The sequence below is a fragment of the Leptinotarsa decemlineata genome, unplaced genomic scaffold (assembly GCF_025532065.1).
Source record: "Leptinotarsa decemlineata unplaced genomic scaffold, Ldec_3_MD MMD2_tig00026336_RagTag_RagTag, whole genome shotgun sequence".
NCBI lineage: Eukaryota > Metazoa > Arthropoda > Insecta > Coleoptera > Chrysomelidae > Leptinotarsa > Leptinotarsa decemlineata.
Window position 1 is genome coordinate 9262475 of NW_027412692.1, and position 26290 is coordinate 9288764.

A 26290-nucleotide genomic window follows, 5' to 3' on the forward strand; every position below is an offset into this window, starting at 1 on the left:
AAATCTTACAAAATACAAATGAAACAGAACACAGGATCAGATGCTACAAATGCAAGACTTATATATACAGATGACTCAAAAACCAAAGAATCCTCAAGATGTGGAGTTTACTCCAAATCACTAAGCTTAAGGATTAAGTGGGAAATGGGAAAAAATACCAGCGTGGTTCACACAGAACTGGTTGTTATCTCAATCGCCACAAAAGAAATAACTAGGAAAGGAATTTCTGGCAAAAACACAACAATCTGCGTTGATAGTAGACAAGCCCTATTAGCATTGAATAGACAACGTGTTACCTCTGGGCTAGTACTAGAGTGCCACCAAGATTCAGCCAAAGCCTCGATAGATAATAACATTATCCTGAGGTGGCTTAAAGGGTACGATAGGAGTAAAGGTAATCGCATTGCCGACTCTTCAGCCAAGGAAGCGGCTCGACTACGAATTTGAGGACCCAGTGGCACCTACGGCCTGATGACTTCGACAATTGTGGAACCAGCCAAACTTCACACCCATGTTCAATGTCTAAAGAGATGGGATGGAGTGAAAGGATGCATCCTATGTAGGTTGTTCACACATCCTATGCAGGATGTGTGAACAAAAAGATGAAACTGTCAGGCACATCTTCATCTTAAAAGCGAAAAACTATATACTCGTGTTTATTAATACATTACCGACGTATATTTTAGAATTTTTGCCATCTTAAGGTTCTAAAATATTAATACTTCGGAAACACAGAAATGTACAATGAGTAACTTCCCTACAAGTAATATTTTAAAATTTCAGTTATGATACTAAGCTATCACACTAGGAATAAAATTAATAAATTTCTTTGTTTGTAATCTATCAATATTTCGGAACCTGAAGAAGGCGAAACTGCCGAAACGGACGTGGTAATTCATCAAAAATGAATATATAGAACTTTAAACTTCATTTCTATATCGACAGGGAGTCTACTAAATAATACTAAATTTCGAGATAGCCAAATGGCAACAGTCCTGAAACACTTTTAAAAACTGGTCTAAGTTCTGTACATGTGGCACCTAGAAGAGGCCCTAGTCACCCTTATTGATGAGCTCCATCCCGTGTATAACAGTGCGACTTGGAAAAATATGTTCTGTCCGCCAATCATAAGCTCTTAAACTATTCGCTTCATAACATAATTATACAAAACATTCTTGAAATTATTATATCGGAAAAAATTGGTCACCAAAATCTGTCACTGGCTCCCCGGCTATGTGTAGCTCCGAGGCTCATAATGTAATTTTTCATGTGAGAGCACCTGCGGAACATCATTAGGAACTCTCGCCGCCATTTACTAATATATATTTTTCATTTAGATATTTTTTTATTTCGCAGGCGGAGATATGGAGCGTGTTCATTGCCATTTTGAGGAAGAGCGTCCGCAACTTGCAAGCGTGTACAGATGTTGGACTCATAGAACACGTTCTCAAGAGATTGAGGACGGCGGATGTGGTTGTGGCAGGTGAGTGAAGAGTCTAGTTTCTAAAAAGAAATTATTGTGAAACGTTATGCCCCTGCTCTTTAGTCGGCTATATGAAAAAATCTAGTTCTGACTTAGTAAGTTGAATAATTTTGTTTTGAAAATGATTAAACAATTCTCTTGAATAAGCCATTTGATATAAGTACTGTAGGAGATCGTGAAACACGTGAGTTTTGGTTATCAAGATGAAAGTCAAACCCCCACCCTCGAATAGTAGTCGAGTGACACCTCATTTAAAAGGTCTTTCAATTCTGTATACAACCTCATGAATTCGGTTATTTACAACATCAGCAATGTCAGAAAAAACTTACTTTTGAGTTCATATTTAACTTACAACTAAAAAGTGAAACGTAAACAGAAAACTTCACTCCATTAAATTTTTGAACTGATGACCATTATCCTGATACAATAGTATAAACCAGTTACTGTTTTAACCCTTACATTCTGAATAATATCAGCTCTTGGCAATTCCCCCCCGAAATCATCTACAGCAGTTGGATACATCTCGTAGACTTTTCAGTTCAACCATCGTCACATAAAAAAAGTCAACTGGAGTAGTTGGTTCAGACCGATTTCGGAACCTCCCCCCACCACTTTCAACCTTGAAATGACCTTTGTTCCAATTTTGTACAGGAATTTGTTCTGTGCACCAATGTTTTGAGATGTTAAATCATCCTTTTCGCAGGCACTATTCTATTACAATAGTTGCACAATTCCTGAACTGCACTTGGTTGGGCAGAATCCGCTCTGGGTAACAGAGGTCACAGTGAAACATATTTGTAGGGATATTCAGTAGACGCGATACCAAACTGACTCCTGTGAGTGAGTGTCCTCTTTTTTTTGTATTTTTTCAAAAAGGGGGGAGGAAAAGAGATTACATAAGCACCCTCAAACTAACTGCAGCGAAGGCATGTGATATTGCAGAAAGTCACACAAAGTCAAATTAAAAAGGCACTCCAAAAGCTTTTTCGTACATGCAGCTGAAGGTCGTTCAAGGTCGAATCTTCGAAATAGCTTCGTGAATCAATAAAGGTCGTTCAAGGTCAAACCCAAAACACTCCTTCAAAGTCACCTTGTGTTCACGTCGTGCGACGTATGTAGAGGTCATTTCAAGATTAAAAGTGGAGGAGAGATTTCGAAATTGGCTCAAATCAACTGCTCACTGAAGTCAAATAAGGTAATCTGGACGGACGTTTTGTAGAAATTTTCCTTCCAATCTATCGACTCGAAAATTTATTATCGAGGAACTATCATACTAGTACGCAATGAGAAAAAGCCCCATTTTTTTTAAAAAACTATCCCATTTCACAATAATCATTCTAATAGGATGGTGTATCCTTATCATTTTGATTTGCTTTCGAAAATATGGTTACCCAGAATTCCTACCTAAACATTTCATTTTTGGGTATATTGGATGTGAATTTGACGTCATATTTGGATTTGAATCCCTCTTGTGTCAAAAATTTTAAAGATTTACGTGCTCATTCAGATGAAAGGTACAATTATCTAAAAAACATGTATTGTACAACAAAGCTGGATTACGATTCACGCATTGTGAGACAACATCAAAAGATTCAACTCCTCTGCCAAAAGTAATTTTATGAGAGTGAAATTTGTGCAGATCAGGAATGCTAAAGACGTTTGCACGACTCACTCTTGATGTTTGGGTCAACTTAGTCAAAGACTGCGTATTTTTATAAAGGTAACGGGGCCCAGAACTGCAACATTGATGCCTTCGTCATTGATTATTGGTGAACGGTATGTTATTAACGTTACCAGTTTTCATAAATCCATTCATTGAAGAGTGTTAACTTTTACGGCGTGAGATAACTGTATTTTTCGACCGTGACTATGAAATATGTATAAGATGATGGAAATTATACAAAAAGTGTTTAATAGATAAAGTGCACACACTGTGGACACTTGATTCTTTCTGGGAGTTGTCACTTTCCATACCACAAAGAACTGGCCAGTTGAGTTTTGTCTCAACACTTGGATTCCTTCATGAGAGAGGAAACTTTGAATGGACATGAAAAACCGACGAGTTGGAGTTGCAAGGAATGAAGAAAATGCACAAAATCACTATATATATATCCATAAGTTTCCGTGTATTTTAGTAATTCATTTTGAAAGATTCTCTCGAACGGAAAGATTCAGAGGCAAGTTAAATGTTGCCATCGAATTACCTCTAGATGGATTAGATATGAACAATTATGCAGCAGACAATGTGACTTCTTGTCGTTTTAATCTATATGCACTTTCTAAAAACAGTAGGTCTATTTATAACGGATATTGAAAAATAAAATAAATTAATATTTTTCAGTATGTTATTTCATATATAGCGTGTTATATGAAGAATCAAAAAGTCGGTAGTGGCCACTGAGGCACACCACGAAAAAAAAGTTACTAAACTACCAATCAGCGTATCCAAGTTAATAGAATTCATTCCATTTGGCTAAAACACACCGTAATCATGAATTCTTGACTGCTTCTTAGGAGGAATTCTAATGTCAATTTGTCAATTCGACACGGCCTTTTCGAGCATTCTCAATAGAAAAAATCGGTGAAATGCCTTCGCCTATCAGCGACAAGACGTATTAGATTAATCGAACGGAATGCGATGTTGGGTTTTTGTGGTTCGGTTTCTAGACATGATTAGTGTCGGACATCGATTTCATTCCGCGCTCTGTGGTTGGTTTGCCATTCTTCGTACGCTCCTTTTCTTTTTTTATTCGGAGTTAACCGCAAATGGAAGTTGTTGCAATTGATTTTTTTTGAGAAAAAATGGCATTCATTATATTTCACCGTTTTTAATCAGGGAGGAGTATATTACCGTTCTCCATTCATAATACATTCATTCAGCTCATGCATTATGGTTCGACCTTCCGTGATAATACTTATAGAATTTTCAACATACATTTTATTCAAAAAGCATTTCGCTACATGGTAGCTTTATCAGTTACTAGTACATCAAACTATTCTATAATAAATTTTATATAACCGTAGGTAATGACAACTTCAGACTAATACGCAAATTTCTATCGCCTTAGTTCACTTTATACCGCACTTTTAACTAGATCTCCCTCGATCTACTTGTTGGTAGTGTTTATATATCGTAATGGAAGTCTCAGGAAGTCGATAGGAATCTTCTTGAAGAGACGCGACATCTAGAACGATCGCGAAGCGCGAGTCGAGTTGAGCGCGACCCTGGCCAAGTCACAATTGATTTGACGACGACCAGCGACGGTCAGCGTAATTTTTTCAGGGGATGGTTTACAATAGTACTAACCAAATTATACCTAGTTCGTGCTTTATATAAATCAACAGTTTAAATCATATGACCTTCTACCTACTGAATGACTAATAATTCTGTCTAACTGATTTTTTTTAATAATTACAAATTTATGTAACGGGAAAGAAATTCTACAAATTCATTCAAATGGACATTTAATTAATAGAAATTAACTGATGTCACGTATCAACTAATTAACGATTTCCATATTAAGAAAATTAATGAGAATGAAGTGAAAATTCAGTGAATTTTGAGAATTTGTATTCGATTGTTTTTTTCACGTACTTTCAAAGATTGAGTTTGAAACCTTTCTCTTTCAATTTAACACGCAATATTCTTGATTCTAATCATAATTCTTTGCCAAAAGAAGGTTTGCAAATCTGAAATCGGTCTTTACATTCAAGAAAGTATGCATATGTTCTCCTATTCGTTGTTGAAATTTTTATTCCGTTTGACCAATATTAAGTTTTGTTGGAGAAAGGGCTGTCACTCACATGGATGGAGAGGGGGGCTGAAGAATAATGTTGGAAAAGTCTTTTCAGAAATGAAAAATGCAGTGTTTTCGGATTCCACTCATAAGTTGTAAATTACTACATATGGATTTTTCATTTGTGTATCAGAACATATCTCCGGCACTTATTGTTACATTAATGAATATGTTCGAACTATGGAAATATTCTGATTTCCTCAATTCAAAACAATAGATTTTTGCTGGATCCTCATTGTATATTTGGAATTTCACCTTCGCCCCTATTCGGTTTCCGATAGTCGAAACGTGAGACAAATAAAAATTCGGGGATTCAGAAACGAAGCTTAAGTAATTATATTTACCCTAAAAAACTGGATCATCTTTCAGCGTTACTAATCCACCCGACTGATGAAGCTTTTTCATCGGCTTTTTTCTTTTTCAGATTTGCTCATCGAAATGCTTGGCGTATTGGCGAGCTATAGCATCACTGTCAAAGAACTGAAGCTTTTATTCGGCGCCATGAAAGCCGTTACGGGAAAATGGGTAAGTTTGAATCGATACGCAGATAGACTTTTCGTTGGTGGAAGAAAATTGGAATTGATAATGATTGCTCACGTTAACGAATTACGAGGGCAGTTAAAAAAATAAGGAGAAATACATTTTTCTCAAAAAATATTAATTTTTTCATCAATTTCTAAAAGTGACATATTTATGTTTCTCAAAGATAGCTTTACTTATGAAATATTTTCAATATTTTCGTTTTATTTTGTTTTGGTTACTTCATTCAAATTTAGTCTAAAACTATGCAAATCCTGACAACGATCGACAAAATCTTACTCAATATTGACTGACCAACTTTGATTTTTCCAGCCACGTCATTCCGCCAAACTGCTGAATGTTTTGAGACAAATGCCACAGCGATCAGGACCTGACGTTTTCTTCAGTTTTCCAGGAAGAAAAGGATCGGTAAGACAATTCGATTTTTTATAATAATCCAAATTGTCATTTTTCTGACGGAAAAATTAACTTTGTAGTGATCCCTGGTGTTTCAACTAAAGAAACGTGTATGTTTTTTGTGTGAATAATCATAAACATGCGAAACCACAATTTGGTTGACGCCATATGAACGGCAACCCTCAAGTCGAAATTCATGTAAGCTGGGGGTTAAATAGGTATTTTTTCGTGCGATTCCTATCACGGGTTAAATGATGGACAGTAAACTTTTTATCTCAGAGTTGGGTTCGAACTGTAATTCACAACAGCAGAGGTTTCTTGGGTAGAGTTCAACAATCAACCGATATCTATCTAACCCAATTGAATGTTGAGATTTTTAACCCCGAAATTAAATAAAACAAGTTGAATAAAAGCATTATTTTGACCAAACCACTAAAAACTCAATATATCGATCACGAAAATATATGCGTTTTGTTCTCAAACTGAATTTTTCAACAATAGAGTATTTTCGCTAAAAATGCAATCAACTTAATTCATTTTTATAAAAGACTCGTTCTTCAAGAGATATTATTATTTAGAAAAAATATCATAGTTATTTGATTTTTTGAAAAATAGGATTCACTCAATTTCTAAAAGTATAATTGAAATGGAATCTCGTAATAGTTTCTCAAGAAGTCCCCTATCTGTATCTCTTTTAAGAGACACTAAACGGTTCTGTGTGTATTTTCTGCAAGTAATATCTTGTGTCTTGAACTGGACTATATCTCTTTGTGTGAAAAATCTCGACAGACCCTCATTCACTGGCAGAAAAGAGCTTTCGCAACGATCGCTTTCCCCCAATATACTTTTTCAAAAGTGTTGTTTGGCTAACTAAAAGTTTATCGTTGTCTCATTGTTTGTTCTCTACTCGCCAATTTCGACAGTAAATAAGGAAAAAGTAGAATGAACATACCAGACGCTGGTTTTCCAACGATTCTCTAAATTTTTTGTCGCTTTCATTTGGCAGCAGTGGCGTAGGTATATAGAATCTCATAGAATGAAATTCAAAGTCCATTTTTCAACCCGCACTCAACTACTTTGGTAGCAAGTAACACTTTATACTGAAGTGAAAACAAAACTAAAATTACGAAAAGAACAATGGAAACTGTTGGAAATTTCGTGACCAATACGTTTCTGAATTGGCTCGTGCATGGACTTACAACAAATCCTTTTGAAATTATAATAATTAACAATTTGTTTTGAAGAAATATGAGAAAAAATACATCTCCTCAGCACTGCGTCCGTTACCACATCGCCTTTGATAATATCAACCGCGATAATAGACGAAAGGTCAGGCATAAAAACCTGGTCAAAATACCCGAAAAATAGGTTCCTCACTTTCCTTCTCACCTTCGGCCGTTAAAGTTCACAATCTTCAATATAAAAACTTCAGCAAATTCACTTATTTATGTACGACACATTGGTCAGTGCGATAGGTCGGTCGTTAGCCGGGCGGTTCGACTTGGGTGCTTTGTTGACTCAGTCAATCGGCCGATATGTGAGTCGATGGTTCAAGCTCCAGGCTAAACGGTCGATTTTCACTTGCTATCGTCCAACACGTGTTAAGAATATCACGTTAAAAGGTAAGACTTCGTTAATCCTTAGCTCGCACAGGTTTCGACTTCTGAGAGTTGTTGTTCGTAGTAGTGCGATAGCTGGTTAACGGAAAAAGCATATTTAAACGTTGATCCGAGTATTTTATTCGAATGTATCAATTACTGAAATATTACATATGATATCGTAAAATTCATAAAGTTGGAAATCTAATATCTCACTTATATTTGCGGATGATAATAAACTCCAGAAAACAATTTGATTCTGGTAATCAAGTCATATCAGGTTTGAAAAACATGTGGCTCCCAATACCGTTCTTACTTAGTAATAAAGGATTTTTTCATTCTGTTTCAGGCAATTGTTCTTCCACCTCTAGCAAAATGGCCATATGAAAATGGGTTTACTTTCACCACGTGGTTTCGCCTGGATCCTATCAATTCTGTGAATATTGAGAGGGAAAAACCGTATTTGTATTGGTAAGTTTTCAGTAGTTGTTCCTAAAATAATTTTTTGCTGCAAACTGGTTCATTTTGGGCAAAAAACCCAAGAGACATTTTTTGTTAAAAATGAAACAAGCTATCGGAAATAAATTTTTAAATGGTAAACAAATAATAAGACAAAAAGTTACATTGGAAATAAATTTTAGGGGTTGCGTTTTCCACCCCTTACAACCATGGGGTAAACCAAATAAATTTCTGGCTAAGTGTCTTTTTGATAGTACAAAACGTCAGGTTAATTTCAATATTGTAACTTTTTTAGTGCTTGTGAAAAAAATTGTTATACAAATTTTATGTACCCTTTTAAGGGGCTGTATCTTAAAAAGTGGTGCTCTAATGAAAATTCTTCACATGAAAGATCCTATCTTTTTTTCGATGAGGAATCACCTCCTTAAATGTTTTACACTTTTACACATTTACACTTTTACACACTTTTACACAGTTACACCCTGTATAGTCTTACTGAACGTAAAGATACAAGTAAAATAAACAATGACACATTACCATACTGGACAAGGTGGAACAAACAAAAAACAAAAATATCAAAAATATAAAACTCCAAAAAATCAAGCAATTGAGACTTTTTCAATGATAATTGTAACAGTTAGTTAATTATTTTTAAGATACATTTAGTTTTTTTCTTGCATGATGATAATGAACAGCTTGATTTAATTTCAGGTAATTTATTTCAATCAATAAAACCTTTGATTACTAATGATTTCATGGAATTGTGCTGGTTAGTTCTGTGACATATAATAAATTAAGATTTATTGTATTGTGGTTATGTATGTTGGATGTAATATTAATGAAGGATTGAAAGTAGGATGGTGACATTTTATTGAGAATTTTATAAATGAACATCATGATCATATATAAAAATCTCTGTGATAATGAAAACTACTGAACGACTTCAACACAAATGCAATACTAGTAACTTTAGGTAATCTAAGGATGATCCTCACTCCACGGTTCTGGAGTTTCTGTAATTGCTCTGTCTGATTGTGATTTAGTAAGATTTAGGATGGCCCAAGGACATACCAGAAAGTGCATAACAGAATGCTTCAAGGATTAAGAAAAATGAATATTTACTTTATTTTTTGAACATACCTTGAATATTCTCTGTCAGTGAGAAAGAGCAACCACAGGAACATGTACTTTCAATTGGCATATATTAATTGTGTATATTTTCCGTTCATAGTATACTTAAATAGATAACACTTCCTCTAGGATATAACAAAGCTGATTCATATTATTCGCGATCGCTTTGGTTGTCGCATAAACAAGTTGGAAGTGGCACAACTGGGAACCGGAAAGTTTACGAACTTTCGCGAAAATAAAAGAATTCTTGTACCAGGTGAGAAAAGGATGAGTTAAACGGTTCAAGAAATTCAGAACTTGTAAAGCTTAGACGCGTCTTGCGAAAGTTTTTCGAACATCAGGCAGTAAGAAATTTCACACTAGAATGTATGTTATTATAAGTTTGATGTTGCAGGGATTTGAGAAGTCACCAAATTGGGGTACGTTTATTCGCTCTTAAGAATGTTTAATGTTGAATAGGAATTGATTTTATACAGATGAACATGAACTTTTGAATATTCGAACAGTCATTTTTGTATTCGAAGTGAAATGTACGTTTAAATTTACAAAGGATAACATTTGGTAGTTCTCGATCTAGTTCACGATTGCTGAGGTCTCTATGAAATGTCTACGACCGACGCAGACATTATCCAACTCAGCATCCGCCCAATTTTTCTGTCTTGGGAGAAATTTCAACAAAAAATTTCTCAGACACGACAATTTTCATCGATTCTTGTCCTTGTCTCTTCAAACCCTCAACGGAGATAGATCCCAACCCCTATAGTCTTCATGAGGAAGACGAGTCTCGATTGATGATTCATTCAAAAGAGTACAAATTTACCTTTCTAATGGAATCCCACTCGTTGGATTTCACTTTGATAATTGATTCGTAAACAGTGTTGGATGTGAAGTACAAAATAGTTTGTGGTGTGCTTGAGCCGTAATGTTGTGGTTGAAACCTCTCTGGATCTCAACAAAGTTTGAAGTTGGATCAAGATTGCAAATATTCCTACAGAATCTACACAGACTTCGAGAATATATCAATCAAATAGCATAACGATAAAGCAGCATTGTTATAAGTGGAAAGTAACCAGTTCAGTCTGTCCTAGGTCGTATCCAAAGTAAGGAGACCACTCACACTTGAAAACATGCTGACAAGTCAAATCATCAATAGGAACAATTCTTTCAGGCCAATCTCAACTCCCTACACTGTAGATTAATGGACGGACACCTATCAGAAAACAGCTACTTCCCTGGCTAATACCACGAAGGGCGTTGGTATTATTCGTCGTGGTATTAACCCAGGGCGTTGGTATCAGGGGCGTTGGTATCAGGGGCGTTGGTATTAGCCTTCGGAGTATTAGCCAGGGGAGTAGTTGTTTTCTCAGAGGTGCCAGTCCATTAATCTACAGTTTAGGAAGTTGAGACTGGCCTTAACGAATTGTTCCTTCAGATGATTTGATTCAGAGCCACTCTGCAAGTATGCCCACTGACTATATGTGAAAAGTGGTAACAAGTAATGGATGACGTAGATGTTATATAGTATTGAGTTGTTTCAAAAGTTTTAGCCGTTTTAATATCATGTGTTTTTGTAGCTCCATATATCAATACATTTTACTGATCGATAGGAAATGTTGTATTCTGTACGTTGATGCTTATTTTTATACAGAATGGTCCAACGAAAAGTATGCACCTTGCTTTTCTCCTTTTTTTGTAACTTAACGCAAAAATGCTCGAACAGGTCAATTTTCCTTTTGAGGGGGCACATTTTAGATGTATTTTTCTACCTGTGCCTTCAACCCCCTAGCGAGGGTGAGTAACAACCCTAAAATTTTAAATGGAAAGTGGGGCCGAGTGATATATCATTTGAAAGGGCACAAAATTATTTTTCCAATGATACCTAATTTGTTGTAATTCACTCAAACATGTAGGTATTATAAAAAAACTACAACCCAGTACTTTGAAATGTGTTATTGACTTAGTAGAATCCTACTTCAGTAAGTGCTGAAAATGTGACCCATTTGCTTCCATACAATAATACAGATGTTGTTCAAATCTATTCCTAACATTCTGTAGCAAATCAGGTGTTATACTTCTGCACTCTGCTGTAATTCGTTGGCGAAGATCTTCTATGGACTCGGGCTCGGGCTAAAGGCGATAAATCAGGTGACCTGGCAGGCCATTCGATGGGGCCTCTCCTTCCAATCCACCGTCCAGGAAACCGGTCATCTACAAACTCTCTTACCGGAGCAACATAGTGAGAGGAGGTGCTCCATCTTGCTGGAAATGAAGCCGATCATAATTATGATTTTGGTCATTTCCATTTATTTCTGTTATGAGAGGATCAATTGTATCTTCAAGCATGTTCATGTAGACCTCACCAGTTAAATTCCCAGGAATAAAAAGTGGCCCTACGATATGACTACCTAATATGAACCTCTCGGAATAAGTGTGGGTTACTGTCATCCCAGTAACGGCAATTATGCCTATTCACAGCTCCATTCAAAAAAAATGTACTCTCATCGGAAAAGCACGTGTTGAATGATAGGTGCGGATCATCAATTAGTAGCTGGCTCAGTTGTTCACAAAATTGCAGCCTTCTATCAGGATCATCTTCATTGAGTTCCTGTACTAATTTAATTTTGTACGGATGAAATTTATAGGCTTTTAATATCCGTATTATGCACGAACCGGAGACACCTGAGGCTGCAGCAAGCTGACGGGTACTTTGAGTATGATCCAATTCAACATGTCCCAAAACAGCAACTTCCACTGCTTCATTTCTGATCGGTTTCCGTGGCTGGTGTTTCACATTACAGACAGATCCGGTATCGACAAACTTTTGGACTAACTTGGCAACGTACGAATCATTCACATTTTTCCCGGGATGACTGTTATTAAAGAGGCGAGCAGTAAGACGAGAACAACTATTATGTTGATGATAGAGTTTAACAATTTCAACTTGTTCAGTAATGGAATAATAATTTCAAAAGCAACCAAACTGAATCAATGAACGTTTGCCTAAATTCTTTTTGTACACTTATCTGCTGTTGTTATTTGAACCAAAAAACGCACGAGAGAAAATGAGAAATGTAGTAATAATAGAAATGTCGTTTTTTCCGCATTTTCATCAACACCAAAAATATCGAGTAAATGTTCTTGCTTTTTTTATAACTATTCAAGTAAATACAACAAATTAGGTATCATTGGAAAGAGAATTTTGTGCCCTTTCAAATGATATATCACCCCACTTTCCATTTGAAATTTTAGGGTTGTTACTCACCCTTGCTAGGAGGTTGAAGGCACAGGTAGAAAAATACATTTAAAATGTGTCCTCCTCAAAAGCAAAATTGACCTGTCCGAGCATTTTTGCGTTAAGTTACAAAAAAAGGAGAAAAGCAAGATGCATACTTTTCGTTGGACCACTCGATATGATGTGGGTAAGCGATTTTGAGTCATTATTTCTCTACGAATTCAAATTGAACCAGAGCGCTGCCGAAATAGCCCAAAAAATCAACCTGGAATTTGGCAATGATAGTGTTGACGTTGGATGGCGACATTCCGTTCCGTAGACTTTTCTCGAAGTTAAGCCCTGGGGCTTCTGCCTTGAAAAGAAATTCTTCAATACCTCTTCTCTCAAGGTCGCTGACCGTTCAGAAAAGGTGATCCAAACTCCTGTTAACTTTACAGGCCCCATTCAGTACCATCTTATTGTGTAGAGTTATTATTAGTTATTCAATATCTGTTATTATTATTATCATTTTACATAAGTGGGCCCCAAGTTGTGTATTTCCTATCTTAACAGCGTGCATTGGGAAACATTTTTTATACCTAAGTCCTTCGCCATTACTTAAAAAACTATTATTTAGTTTTTGTCGTTTTTAGAAAGAAAACTGCTATTTAAAGTGTTTCTTTCAAGAAGTCACATTTCACGTTTGGTGGTCTGTGAGGCTGCTACGGATAGTGTTTCTGGATCTGAAGCAGGTTCTGATGTTATAATGAATTGATGGATGTAGCCGTTACTACGTGGTAGGAAATCATAATGAAGAAAAGAAAAATGAAACTTTGTATGTTTTTTACCACCACAGTAACTAACGTTACTGCATACGGACATTTTTCAAACTTATTGTAAAAGTTGATTATTGTATAAGTTTGAAAATGTCCGTATAGGACGAAACTGCAGTAACGTTATTTACAAATGAAAGTGGTAAAAAACAAAATTTCATTTCTGCTTTCCTTATTCTGATGTTATACTTGGACCCAATTTGGACTCAATTCCTCTTATCCTTTCTGACAATCCTCTGAAGTGGAAAGTACAAGTACTGGATGTGATGGCTTCTCTTCCTTGTGAGGCCCTTACTGTCTTCTAGCCAAAGTCTACTTCACCATCACTTTGGAATAACCATTCCATTGAGGATGATGTTTGATGATCCTAGTTTCTTCTCGAGACGTTCCTTCGTATTACAGAGCCCAAAAGCACGGTCTAGTAGAGTCTTGATGATTCCTCTCTTAGTCGATTGTTGGTGGTTGGACTCCTGGTTCACATATTGTCCCGTGTGAGTGGGAAGTAATGAAATGAAACACTATTTGGTTAAATGATTCTTATTCCCACATTTGAATTTGAGACCATTATTTTTATTCACGAATTCTTCACCATTTTATTAGTACTATCTTAAGAATTAATAATCGAGAAACAACTCTTTATACCAAAGTCCTTCGCCATTGTATTCTAAAAACCACGATTCAACTTTTGTCGTTTTTCGAAAGAAACGTACTAGAAAGAGGCTTATTTGAAGAAGTCATATTCCATGCATGATATGAAATATTCTGGTTTGACCAGATTCATATTCAATTGTCTGAAATTGAAAATTATTTTAATACCTAGTCCTTCGCCATTTTATTGAATGTGTCAAACGTTTTCAAATATGGTTTTGGTTTTCTCATAAAAGGGTTCAAATTTCAATTTCCGTTGTTTTTCGAAAGAAATATACTAGTTGTGTACCTTTTCGAGGACATGAAATAAACTATTTGGTTAAATGATTCTTATTTCTACATCTTAATTTAAGACCATTATTTTTATATCTTAATTCTTCACCATTTTTTACTATCTTAAAAATGGATTGGGAAACAACTCTTTTTATACAATTCCTTCGCCATTGTATTCTAAAAAACGATGATCAAGTCACATTCCATGCATGATATGAAATGTAGTATCTGGTTTCACGAGATTCATCATTTGGTCTGGAATTGAAAATTATTTTTGATGCCTAGTCCTTCGCCATTTTATTGAGTGTGTCAAACGTTTTCAAATATGAAAAATTCTTATTTTGTTTTTCTCATAAAGGGTTTCAGATGTCAATTTCCGTTATTTTTCTAAAGAAATATACTAGTTGTGTATCTCTTCGAGGACATGGAACATACTATTTGGTTGAATGATTCTTATTCCTACATCTGAATTCAAGACTATTATTTCTTTCCCCGAATTCTTCACCATTTCATACTATCTTAAAAATGAATTTAAGAACGAACAGTGTGTGATTCCATGTTTTAGTGTATATGTATGTTTGTGAAAAAATTTGAGAGTCTGTATAGATAATACATTTTTTATTTGTAGATTATATTATTAAATTTTAACAGACTGTATCTAGAATATTTATATAAACAACACTTTGTATACCCGTCCGTCGCCATTGTATTCTAAAAACCGATGATTAGTCACATTCCATGCATGTTATAAAATATAATATCTGGTTTCACGATATTCTTATTATTTGGTCTGGAATTGAAAATGATTGTTGATACCTAGTCCTTCGCCATTTTATTCGGTGTGTCAAATGTTTTCAAATATGAAAAATTCTTATTTTGGTGTTTTCATAAAATGTTTCATATTTCAACTCTAGTTTTATATCTCTTCGAGGACATAAAATTCACAGTTTGGTTAAATGATTCTTATTCCTACATCTGAATTTAAGACCATTATTTTTATACCCGACATCTTCACCATTTTATACTATCTTAAAAATGAATTGGGAAACAACACTTTTAATACCAGTTCTGCGCCATTGTATTCTAAAAAACGATGATTAGTCACATTCCATGCATGATATGAAATATTATATCTGGTTTTACGAGATTTATATTATTTAGTCTGGAATTGAAAATTATTTTTTGATACCTAGGCCTTCGCCATATTATTTAGCGTGTCAAATGTTTTCAAATATGAAAGATTCGTATTTTGGTTTTCTCATAAAAGATTTCAGATTTCAATTACCGTTGTTTTTCGAAAGACATATACTAGTTGTGTACCTCTTCGAGGACATGGAACATACTATTTGGTTGAATGATTCTTATTCCTACATCTGAATTTAAGACCATTATTTTTATACCTAAATTCTTCACCATTTTATACTATTTTGAAAATAAATTAGGAAACAACACTTTTTATACCAGTTCTTCGCCATTGTATTCTAAAAAACGATGATCAGTCACATTCCATGCATGATATAAAATGTAGTATCTGGTTTCACGAGATTCATATTATTTGGTCTGGAATTGAAAATTCTTTTTTTGATACTTAATCCTTCGCCATTTTATTCAATGTGTCAAATGTTTTCAAATATGAAAAAATTCGTATTTTGGTTTTCTCATAAAAGGTTCCAGTTTTCAATTTCCGTGTATACTAGTTGTGTACCTCTTCGAGGACATGGAACATACTATTTGGTTGAATAATAATAATAATACTTCATTTTCTCAAAGACATGCTGATACATGTGTGATACAAACTAAGACTAAAACTCTTCCAAGGAATAAAATCCACCATTCAACAGGTACTTCCTAAGACATTGTTCGAATGCTGTCAGTGTTATACATGATTTAATTTCGAAGGGAAGTTTATTGTACAACCTTTGCCCAGTTACAGTGGGTGATCTATATAAAAAATTAGTTCTTGAAAATGACAGGCACTTGTTTTTTATCTTTTGTTGTGAAAATGTATTGACTGAGTTTTTTCTGCATTTAGATGCAATGAATTCATGCAGAACCAGTCATAGAGATTAGAAAGAACTTCATTACATCTTTTTTCTATAGAATAAATAGATTGTTTGGAAATATGGACGTCTCGTCCGCATACAATGTGAGATGTATAGATGGGTTCACTTTAACGATATCATTTACATATATCAGGAACAATATTGGGCCCATTACTGACCCCTGAGGAACACCTACACTGATGTCAAGATAATCCGAATTACAAGTGGTCACCGTTTTCTCAGTTACTCCTGAGAGACTAACGTATTGGCGACGTGCGTGCAGATAAGATTTTATCCGTTCTAGAGTAAATCCTTCAACACCAATTTTAATTAATTTAGTTATTAGGGTGGTATGGTTGACGCAGTCAAAAGCCCTGTTTAGATCACAGAATATCCCATCAGGGCTTTCGCCTGCATCGACCAGGTTAGTAAGATTTTCATAAAAGGAGTGGACAGCACTGCCTGTAGATTTGTTTCCTTGAAATCCATGCTGATTATCGATTATTGAGTGATTCAGCTTCAAGTGAGAATTTAGCCTCTCTAAATAGGCGTATTCAAATATTTTTGAAAATATGGAGTGAATGATTATTATTCCTACACCCGAATTCTTCACCATTTTATACCATCTTAAAAATAAATTGGGAAACAAACACGTTTTATACCAGTCCTTCGCCATTGTATTCTAAAAAACGATGATTAGGTCACATTCTATGCATGATATAAAATATAGTATTTTGTTTCACGAGATTCATATATTTTGGTCTGGAATTGAAAATTATTTTTGATACCTAGTCCTTCGCCATTTTATTCACTCTGTCGAAATGTTTTCAAATATGAAAAATTCGTATTTTGGTTTTCTGATAAAAGGTTTCAGATCCAATTTCCGTTGTTTTTCGAAAAAAATATACTAGCTGTGTACCTTTTCGAGGACATGAAACATACTATTTGATAGATTGATTCTTATCTGAATTTGAAACCATTATTTTTATACCCGAAATCTTCAACATTTTATCAATACTAACAAACTGCTTTGAAAAAATCTGATCTGGTGTTTTGAAAAGAAACCAAAGTACCTACTTTGCATGTATTTTCGAAATGAATAACTCTGCTTTTTTTCATCAATTTTGTTATATAAATTCCAAATTTGGCTTTAACCCGTTTCATCTAAATCAAATATGTATATCGAAATGACTCGGTTCTTTCATCCTACAGTTTCAAAACCAGCAAAGGCGTAGGGTACACTGCACATTTTGTCGGAAATTGTTTAGTACTGACATCAATGAAAATAAAGGGCAAGGGCTTCCAACACTGCGTCAAGTACGAATTCCAACCGAGAAAGGTAAAACGAGAAGAATCACTTCAATCTGGAGTTGATAACGTCACTTTTGTTTTTAGTGGTACATGCTGGCTGTCGTTTATATTTACAACAGGTGGACGAAAAGCGAAATCAAATGTTTGGTTAATGGTCAATTAGCGTCGAGCACGGAAATGGCTTGGTTCGTTTCAACGAATGACGTGAGTATGGCTTACTTGATGCCGAGGTAATTTATTTAATTTATTGTTCACGCGAGTGGGTGTTTAACTGTTTATGGGGGATTATATAACTCGTTTTACTTACTAATGGCGCATAAATGTGTTTTTTCAGATATGCGCAACTTTGATTCATCGAGTGTTATTCAAGCTGACATAAATTATTGAATGAATTTTCAACTATATACAGGGCTATTCAAATTCGTTTCTGTACATGTGGATCTCGTAAACAATAAGAAAAAGAGTGTCGGTTAAATTGTGGCAAATTTGCTTATTCTAGAGACCTATTCAATGACATAAAAAAATCAAATATAGCTCTTTTGGTTCTGGAGATATACAGAAAAAACCAAGAAATCCCAAATTATTTTTTGGCCTATATCTTCTTTATTCGCAGAGATTGAAAATCTGTACACATTTTGCTATTGGCACTTAATGTGGGGTATCAGAATATGTCCATGTATCTTTAATATAGGGTGTCATCTGACTTGGGCACCCCATCTTTGAATTTTTAAATACAGACCTGTATTTATTGTTGTAGTTTTTGGATCGTAGATATTCACTTCATAATGAGAAATTAAATTTTATTTTATAATCTGAGATGTTTCAGTAATATTCGATTATAATTGGATGAATTATTCCCTTTTGAATTACGGCCCTGGAAACTGGTTGACTGATTTGAATAAAAACACAATGGCAACTTTCATGACTTCCTATGTACCGTAGAGGTTTTCGAGAGTTTTTTTTTTCATTTGAAGGTACCTATTCATATTTTTTCCATTGCTAAGAGCGTTTTTTACAGTGAGCTTCGAGTAACAAAACCTTTTATGATTATCTGAAACATATCTACAACAAAAATATATTATATGATGAGCAGAAAAAGATATGACATCCGAAATGAACACTTTAATTGTAAAGAAAATTGAAATGAAGTAATTTATATACACAAAAAAATTTATGGTGCAATAAATGTTCGCATTTATTGCAAGATCACCTGCAAGATCACCAGATCTTACTATTTTGACTATTTTCTATGGGGGACATTGAAAAATAGCATTTACGCTGGCAGAGAGATAGAAAATGTGGAAGACTCGATATTGAGGATTTTCAACGATTTCGCAACAATGCAGCAAATGTATTTTTGAAGGTGGTTTCGTGGTGTATTTCATCAGTTCGGACTTCCATTGTCCAATATAACATACATTGATTAGAAAACCCTGAAAACACAATTTAAAAAATCAATAAGATTAACCGAAATTAACAATTTTAATAAACAAAAAACTGATATTACAGAGAAATAATATACAAGCATCACTACAAAACAAATAAAAAAATTGAAATATTGATAAAAGCTGAAAAATGAAAATTAAAAAATATTATTAACAAAAAATGAAAAATAAAAATTAAAAGATTTCAAACCAAGTTATGTCTGTTATCTCCCGAAGACGATTGTGGATACTACCAATCGAAACGTCGTGATATAACTTGGTTTGAAATCTTTTAATTTTTATTTCTCATTTTTTGTTAATAATATTTTTTAATTTTTATTTTTCAGCTTTTATTAATATTTCAATTTTTTTGTAATTTCAGTTCTTTGTTTGATAAAATTGTTAATTTCGGTTAATCTTATTAATTTGTTAATTGTTTTATCAGGGTTTTTGAATCAATTTATATTATATCAGACAATGGAAGTCCAAACTGATGAAATGCAGCAAATAGGTGTATCAAGGGCAATAAATAATATGAAAAACCGATTTCAAAAATGTCTCGAAAGGAAAGAACTCCAATTCGAACATTTATTACGCCATCAATTTTTTTGTGTATATAAATTACCTTATGTCGTTTTGGATGTATTATTGCTATCATTTCTTTTTCTGCTTGTTGAAACAGATATAATCTATTTTTAATGTAGATATGTTTCACATAATCATAAAAGTTTTTCTTATTCGAAGTTCATTGTAGAAAACGCTCTTAGCAATGGAAAAAAATGAGTTGGAACCTAAAAATGAAAAAAAAAACACTCTCGAAAAACTCTACGTTACATAGGAAGACGTGAAAGTTGCCATTGTGTTTTTAATTAAATCTGTCAATCAATTTCCAGGGCCGTAATTTAAAAGGGAATAATTCACACAATTATAATCAAATATTACCTAAACATTCGGAAATATAAAATTAAATTTTATTTCTCAGTATGGAGTAAACGTGTACAATCCAAAAACTACAACAAAAAATACAGGTCCATATTTAAAAATTCAAAGATGGGGGTGGCCCAAGTCAGATGACACCCTGTATAAAATATTCATGGACATATTCTGGTAGCCCACATCGAGTGCCAATAGCAAAATTTAGACAGATTTTCAATATCTCTGCGAATAAAGAAGATATAGGCCAAAAAATAATTTGGGATTTCTTGGTTTTTTCTGTATATCTCCAGAACCAATAGAGCTATATTCGATTTTGTTACATCATTGAATAGGTCTCTAAAATACGCAACTTTGCCACAATTCAACCGACACTCTATCTCTTATCGTTTACGAGATGCCAATGTACAGAAACAAATTTGAATAACCCTGTATATTACTTTAATCATTCTCAGGGTTGTTTTGGCCGCAGAATTGTAGTTTCTGCGTTGAGGTCCCTGTATTGACCAGGTGGAAGAGGTATTGATCTCAACCAGATCAATGTTCAGAGTTTTTATTGACCTGTTCCAAAATTTGTTCTAGACTTGTTCTGGACCTGTTCGAGACCCGTCCAAAACCTGTTCGAAGGATTAGTACCCTTTTGGCATTTCACCATCTTTGATTTTTCTTTGTCAACAAATTCATCATCCCTTCCCTATCCATCCGTTGCTGCACGTAACGATGCGAGTATCAATATCTTTCCCCAAGCAAATCTTTCCCCAAGCAAAAAATTAAAATAAAACAAAGAAACAAAAAACTCTGGCTGACGAAAGGGCTAAAAGTAGCGTCGAGAAACCTCCGCTCACTACATTACATACGGAAGTTCACAAATGAACAGTCAATTCATAATTACTTCAATCACTATCGAAGAATTTATAGATCTTTGATTAAAACTGCGAAAGAAGGATACTACCATAATAGACTTAGCGGCTCTGTTAGTAAGGTGAAAAAATCCTGGTCAATTATTAATGATATTAGGGGAAAAGCAAAGAAAAAAGTCAAGGATATAGGGCTAAATCCCAATACAATAAATGATTTCTACTGTTCCATTGCACAAAACTTAAGTAACAAAATAACACCCACACATGATCCCTTAAAAAACTTGGAACAATACACAATTAGTGAAAGCCTTATCTTGTATGACACAAACATTCACGAACTGATAGAAATCTTAAAATATATCAAAAACAAGAAAACAGCAGGCTATGATGAAATTTCAATCAATATAATACAAAACCTTCCCTTATGTGCCCTCAATATACTAGTTTCACTAATAAATATCTCCCTCCGTAGAGGCGAATTTCCCTCCTTTTTGAAAACCTCTATTGTTATCCCCCTGCATAAAGGTGGAGATCTGGATAATCCCTCAAATCTTCGGCCTGTTTCTCTTATTCCAACCATTGCCAAAATTATCGAAAAAATAGTCAAGAAGCGTCTGTTACAATTTTTGAACTTACATAAAATAATTAGTGAAAATCAGTTCGGTTTTCAGAATAAAAAAAATACGAATGATGCAATCTTCTCACTCCTCTATGAAGTCTATTCTGAGATAAATGCTGGAGAGACAACAGCAGCAGTGTTTTGTGATCTAACAAAGGCATTTGACTGTGTTGATCACCAGATACTGCTAAGAAAACTTCAACTGTATGGATGCCGAGGTGTGTCTCTCACATGGTTCGATTCATATCTCTCAGGACGTTATCAGATTGTTAAAACAACAGAACTATCGAATAGGCGGGAAATAACGTCCGGAGTCCCCCAAGGATCTGTGCTCGGCCCCATTCTTTTCCTATTATATATCAACGACCTCACTAAAGTCAAGATATCTGGTAAATTCACTATATTTGCAGGTGATACCACTATACTATGGAAAGGCAAGGAGACCAGGGAATTACATGATATAATATCTTCAGACTTGAACATTGTAAAAGAGTGGTGCGATGCGAACAAATTATCCCTCAACACAGATAAGACTCACCTATTATCCTTCAGATGCTCGATTAATGAACCTGCGTTTGGCAAATATGTAATAGGAAATAAAGATTGTACTAAATTCCTAGGTGTGCTCATAGACAAAAATCTTAAATTTGATGAACATGTGAAACAACTTAAAAGCAAGATCTCTTCTGGTTGCTATGCAGTGAGAGTTATTTCTAATGAACTGGGACCAGCTACTGCCAAAATGGCATATTACGCTCTTATAGATTCTCACCTTCGTTATGGAATACCTTTTTGGGGAATGTGTAACTCAACACTTCTCAATGAATTGCTCATTTTACAAAAAAGGGCCATAAGGTTTATATATAAAATCAAACCCGTGAGTCATGCAGGGAAACTTTCACAAGTAACAAAATACTCACGGTCATAGCATTATTGATTTTGGAGTCGATCTGCCTGGTAAATAAACATAGATCAAAATTTGTCTCAACTCCTAATCATTATGCTACCCGCAACAATAGGCACATACTGAAACTCCCATTACCCTCCAAAAATCTCACCAGGAACTCTATCTTCTATATTGCTGGCAAGATGTTTAATCACTTACCAGTTGATATTAGGACGGCAAACTTAAGTGAAAGTCAGTTCAGAAAAACTGTAAAAACATTTCTTTCTGAGAGAGCCTACTACACGCTGCAGGAATTCTTCCAGTAATTTTATTACTGTGCATAACCATGTATTATATTTCTAGTATGTTATTACCGTATATACTATTTGTTTTTTTATTCTCCAGACTGTCCCACTAGGTGACGTACCATTAGATATATCTATTTATTTGTTTATTTATTTTATGTGTTTAGTAGTTATGACATATGTTTTATTTATAGCCAAGCTTTGTCAATGAGTTAGTATGACTTCAGACAATAAAGTATATTTATTATTATTATTATTATTAATAGTGCCCTTTTGACATGCCACAATCTTAGATTTTTCTCTACTCCAAACTGACGTCATCGCCTTCTCCCTCACACAAACATACATATTGCAAAATAAATGTGAATATTGCGAAAAACAAAGAAGTACTCATTTGATTTGTACATTCGATTATAGGAGCAGAGCTATAGTTTTTCAGCGTTCGCAGCCTACTAGACGTAAATTTTTTTTGAAGGATATTTTTACCAAAATAGGACATTCCTTATGTATGTATAATATGTATGGAAGTTTAGGGTGTTCCATTTCAAATTCCAAAGTTGGGATAATTTCCTGTGAAACTTGAAATGCTTCAGTAATATTTTTGATCCAGTCAGTCCAGTTTGTTAGGTTGGGTTAGGTCCAAAGTGAGTGGGTCTATTCGACCTCCACCGCAACCCACAAGGGTTTATTGTGGCTCACGCCTATTCACACTCGACCAAATTAACCCAGCTTTTTAACGAAGCCGATTAGTTTGTAAGGAGAGTGGTCTCTCAGGTCAGATGGTAAGAGTACGGCTCTGCCTAACGCTAAAAACCTGATTCGGTCCCCAGCGCGACAAGCACAAAGTATATGCTCTGCTATTTTATTGTTAATGAGGCAGTCGGATAGTAAAGGTGCAAGATTCCCATTTTGATACCCACGACAACCTTCCCATATGAGGGTTTTTGTAAGTCAGCTACACCTGACGATGCCTCAGATTCAACCGTGCAGGGCTTTGTCGCCTTTGGTTTTAGTGAATCATCACTTGAGCGCAAAGGTTTGCTAACCAGCTAATGGGGATTTGTTTCTCCACCTGCGTAGGCCGCTCAAGAATTTGGTGCAAGTCGGTTTCATAAGGTACCCGCTCTTAGGAGACGACTCAGTCGTTTCCTGGCTGCACCACCAAACCTTTTTTTTCAAGCTCAGTTATTGGATCAGGAGTTAGAGAGTTGAGAAGCTCTCGCTCCTGCACTAAATTTACAGGGAGGTCAGTTGGAGTCATAAGCTCGACATCCACCTCCTCTTTAGACTCAGCGTCAGGGAGAATTTTTAAGTTTACTCTGTCCATAAAAGTCCCACGAGTAGCTAGAGAAAGAAGGTCAATCACGGCAGAGCCCCGCATTACCGTGACAAGGCGATGCTACGACGAGAGGACTCCCGGTATCTCGAAGGTTCCGTAGATACACCTGATAGGCTCAGTGTCATTCATCCTCTCGACATAGATACACACACCTTAGGATCAAGCCATCGTTGGGGTGCCATTCAGTTAGGAAGTAACAGAACCACAAGTGATTCTGTCATTCCCGTATCCAGCGGGGCTACGTGGAAGCAGTCATCTGTTAGCCGGTTTGCTCAACCCCCACATCCCAAGCCAATACACTCGCCAAAAACAGCAAGCACAGTTGTTCAGGCAGTGAAAGATGAACAAAAACAAACAACCCCCCAATCCAGATTGTGATACCATTTGAACTACCAAAATTCCCCGCTGATACCAGGGGAGAGAAAAATGTATAGGGGCGAACCTGAATCGGTTTACACCCGGTATATGACTTTGAAATATTGATAAACTGATTTTTCCATCTCCTTCGATTTCAATTACCCTATTTTCATCTACTTCGATAGATACAAAATGAATATTTACGAATTTCAAATGTTTCGTACATTATTTCGTTAACATTTTCACTTTAGGTGTTCGATAAATGTTATATTGGAGCAACGCCAGAACTGGATGAAGAACGGGTATTTTGCGGACAAATGTCAGCAATTTATCTTTTCAGCGAAGCCCTGACCACACATCAAATATGCGCGATGCATAGGCTAGGTCCCGGATACAAAGTGAGTGGAATTGAATGTATATGTACTTCCGTCTGTTTAACACGTTCGTTGATTTCCATTGCATTTTCATCAAATTATTAACGACTACGGAATGATACTAACCAGTTTCATATGTCATTTATTCCAGAGTCAATTTAGGTTTGATAACGAATGCAACATAAATCTGCCAGACAATCACAAAAGGGTGAGTGATAATAATGAACAGGTACCCGCATCTAGCATGCCCATGCCTCTACCTTTGACAACAGCACCAGATGCACGTTCCGTAAGCATTTTTGTTTTTCTTTTTGCACGGTTTTATGCAGCGGCGGCTCGTCAGAGGAGGCAAGGGAGGCTTAGCCTCCCCATAAAATTTGAGGCTATTCATCGCAATAAATTAAAAGATATTGACAAATAATTATGCTTGGGTATCATTACTTTACCATAAATTTTCAATATAAATACATAATATGCCCGAAAAAAACACTATCACTCACTACGTAGTACGTACCACACTGTATCCTGCATCAACAAAACTCAAACGCACCGCCCATGAACGAATAACGAATAAACTATCAACCCGAAATAATAAATGTCATATGTTGCAAGGGAGCCAAGCCTCCGACCGCTTTAAAAAACACAGGCTCCACAGACCGATCCAAGCAGCTACGTCCCGATTTGTAATTTCACTTGCAGAAATTATAGCGTCAGAGGAGGCTAGCCTCCAGTTGGTCTCCGTTAGTGTACGACTGCGTTTGTTTTTTATTTAATTATTCGGACGGTATACCGTGACGGACCGGAACTAAAAATTATTCCGGTAAATTGTTTTAGTGTTTCTTGATAATATTTGTTATTTTTGTATAAAACAGGCAGTATTATAGTATAGCAGTGCTGTTTGGTAATATTTTCAAAGTGTTTTCAGGTTTTCACTTCTCGGTAAGTTTTTTTTTTCATTTATTATGGATAAGTTGGACGAAATTAAAAAATCTGACGATATAGTCGATTGGTTGCTGACAAATAATTTTAAGTCTTCATCTTATGATAATGAATTTTACATTATTAAAAGTCTGGGAAGGCCTCAACCAAATTTGATTTCATTTAAATCGTCAGATAATCGACAAAATCGAGGATTTAATATTAGTTGGTACGATAAAAGCGATTGGTTAACCGGCTCCATTAAACAAGAAACACTTTTTTGTTGGCCCTGTGTTTTATTTTCCGTACAAACTGAATACCAAACGTGGTCTAAAATAGGATAATCCGATTTAAAACATTAACCTCGTGTTATGGGGCAAATATGATTCATAATTTGACACTTTTTTAAACGGTAGCGTTTTTTCAGGCACCTCAAAAACCATCCAAAATGAGCTTATTATAGACAGTGTGGCATATATTATTGAGGAAAATACAAGCAAGGAGATTGAAAGTGTTTCTTTTTTTGCACGGGAAATTGATGAAACTACCGATA

The 26290-nt window shown here is 35.2% G+C and overlaps 1 protein-coding gene across 3 annotated transcripts in view; it reads left to right on the forward strand.

Annotated features, from left to right (window-relative positions):
- rg (A kinase anchor protein rugose) overlaps nucleotides 1-26290 on the forward strand; it is a 941222-nt gene that overhangs the window by 583143 nt on the left and 331789 nt on the right. For all 3 annotated transcript variants that reach the window (XM_074183269.1, XM_074183270.1, XM_074183271.1), the window contains exons 3-10: nucleotides 1357-1483; nucleotides 5705-5805; nucleotides 6133-6228; nucleotides 8164-8285; nucleotides 17624-17750; nucleotides 17807-17926; nucleotides 24697-24843; nucleotides 24971-25108. In XM_074183269.1, the coding sequence (XP_074039370.1) occupies nucleotides 1357-1483; nucleotides 5705-5805; nucleotides 6133-6228; nucleotides 8164-8285; nucleotides 17624-17750; nucleotides 17807-17926; nucleotides 24697-24843; nucleotides 24971-25108 (978 nt within the window). The remainder of the gene's footprint in view (nucleotides 1-1356; nucleotides 1484-5704; nucleotides 5806-6132; nucleotides 6229-8163; nucleotides 8286-17623; nucleotides 17751-17806; nucleotides 17927-24696; nucleotides 24844-24970; nucleotides 25109-26290) is intronic.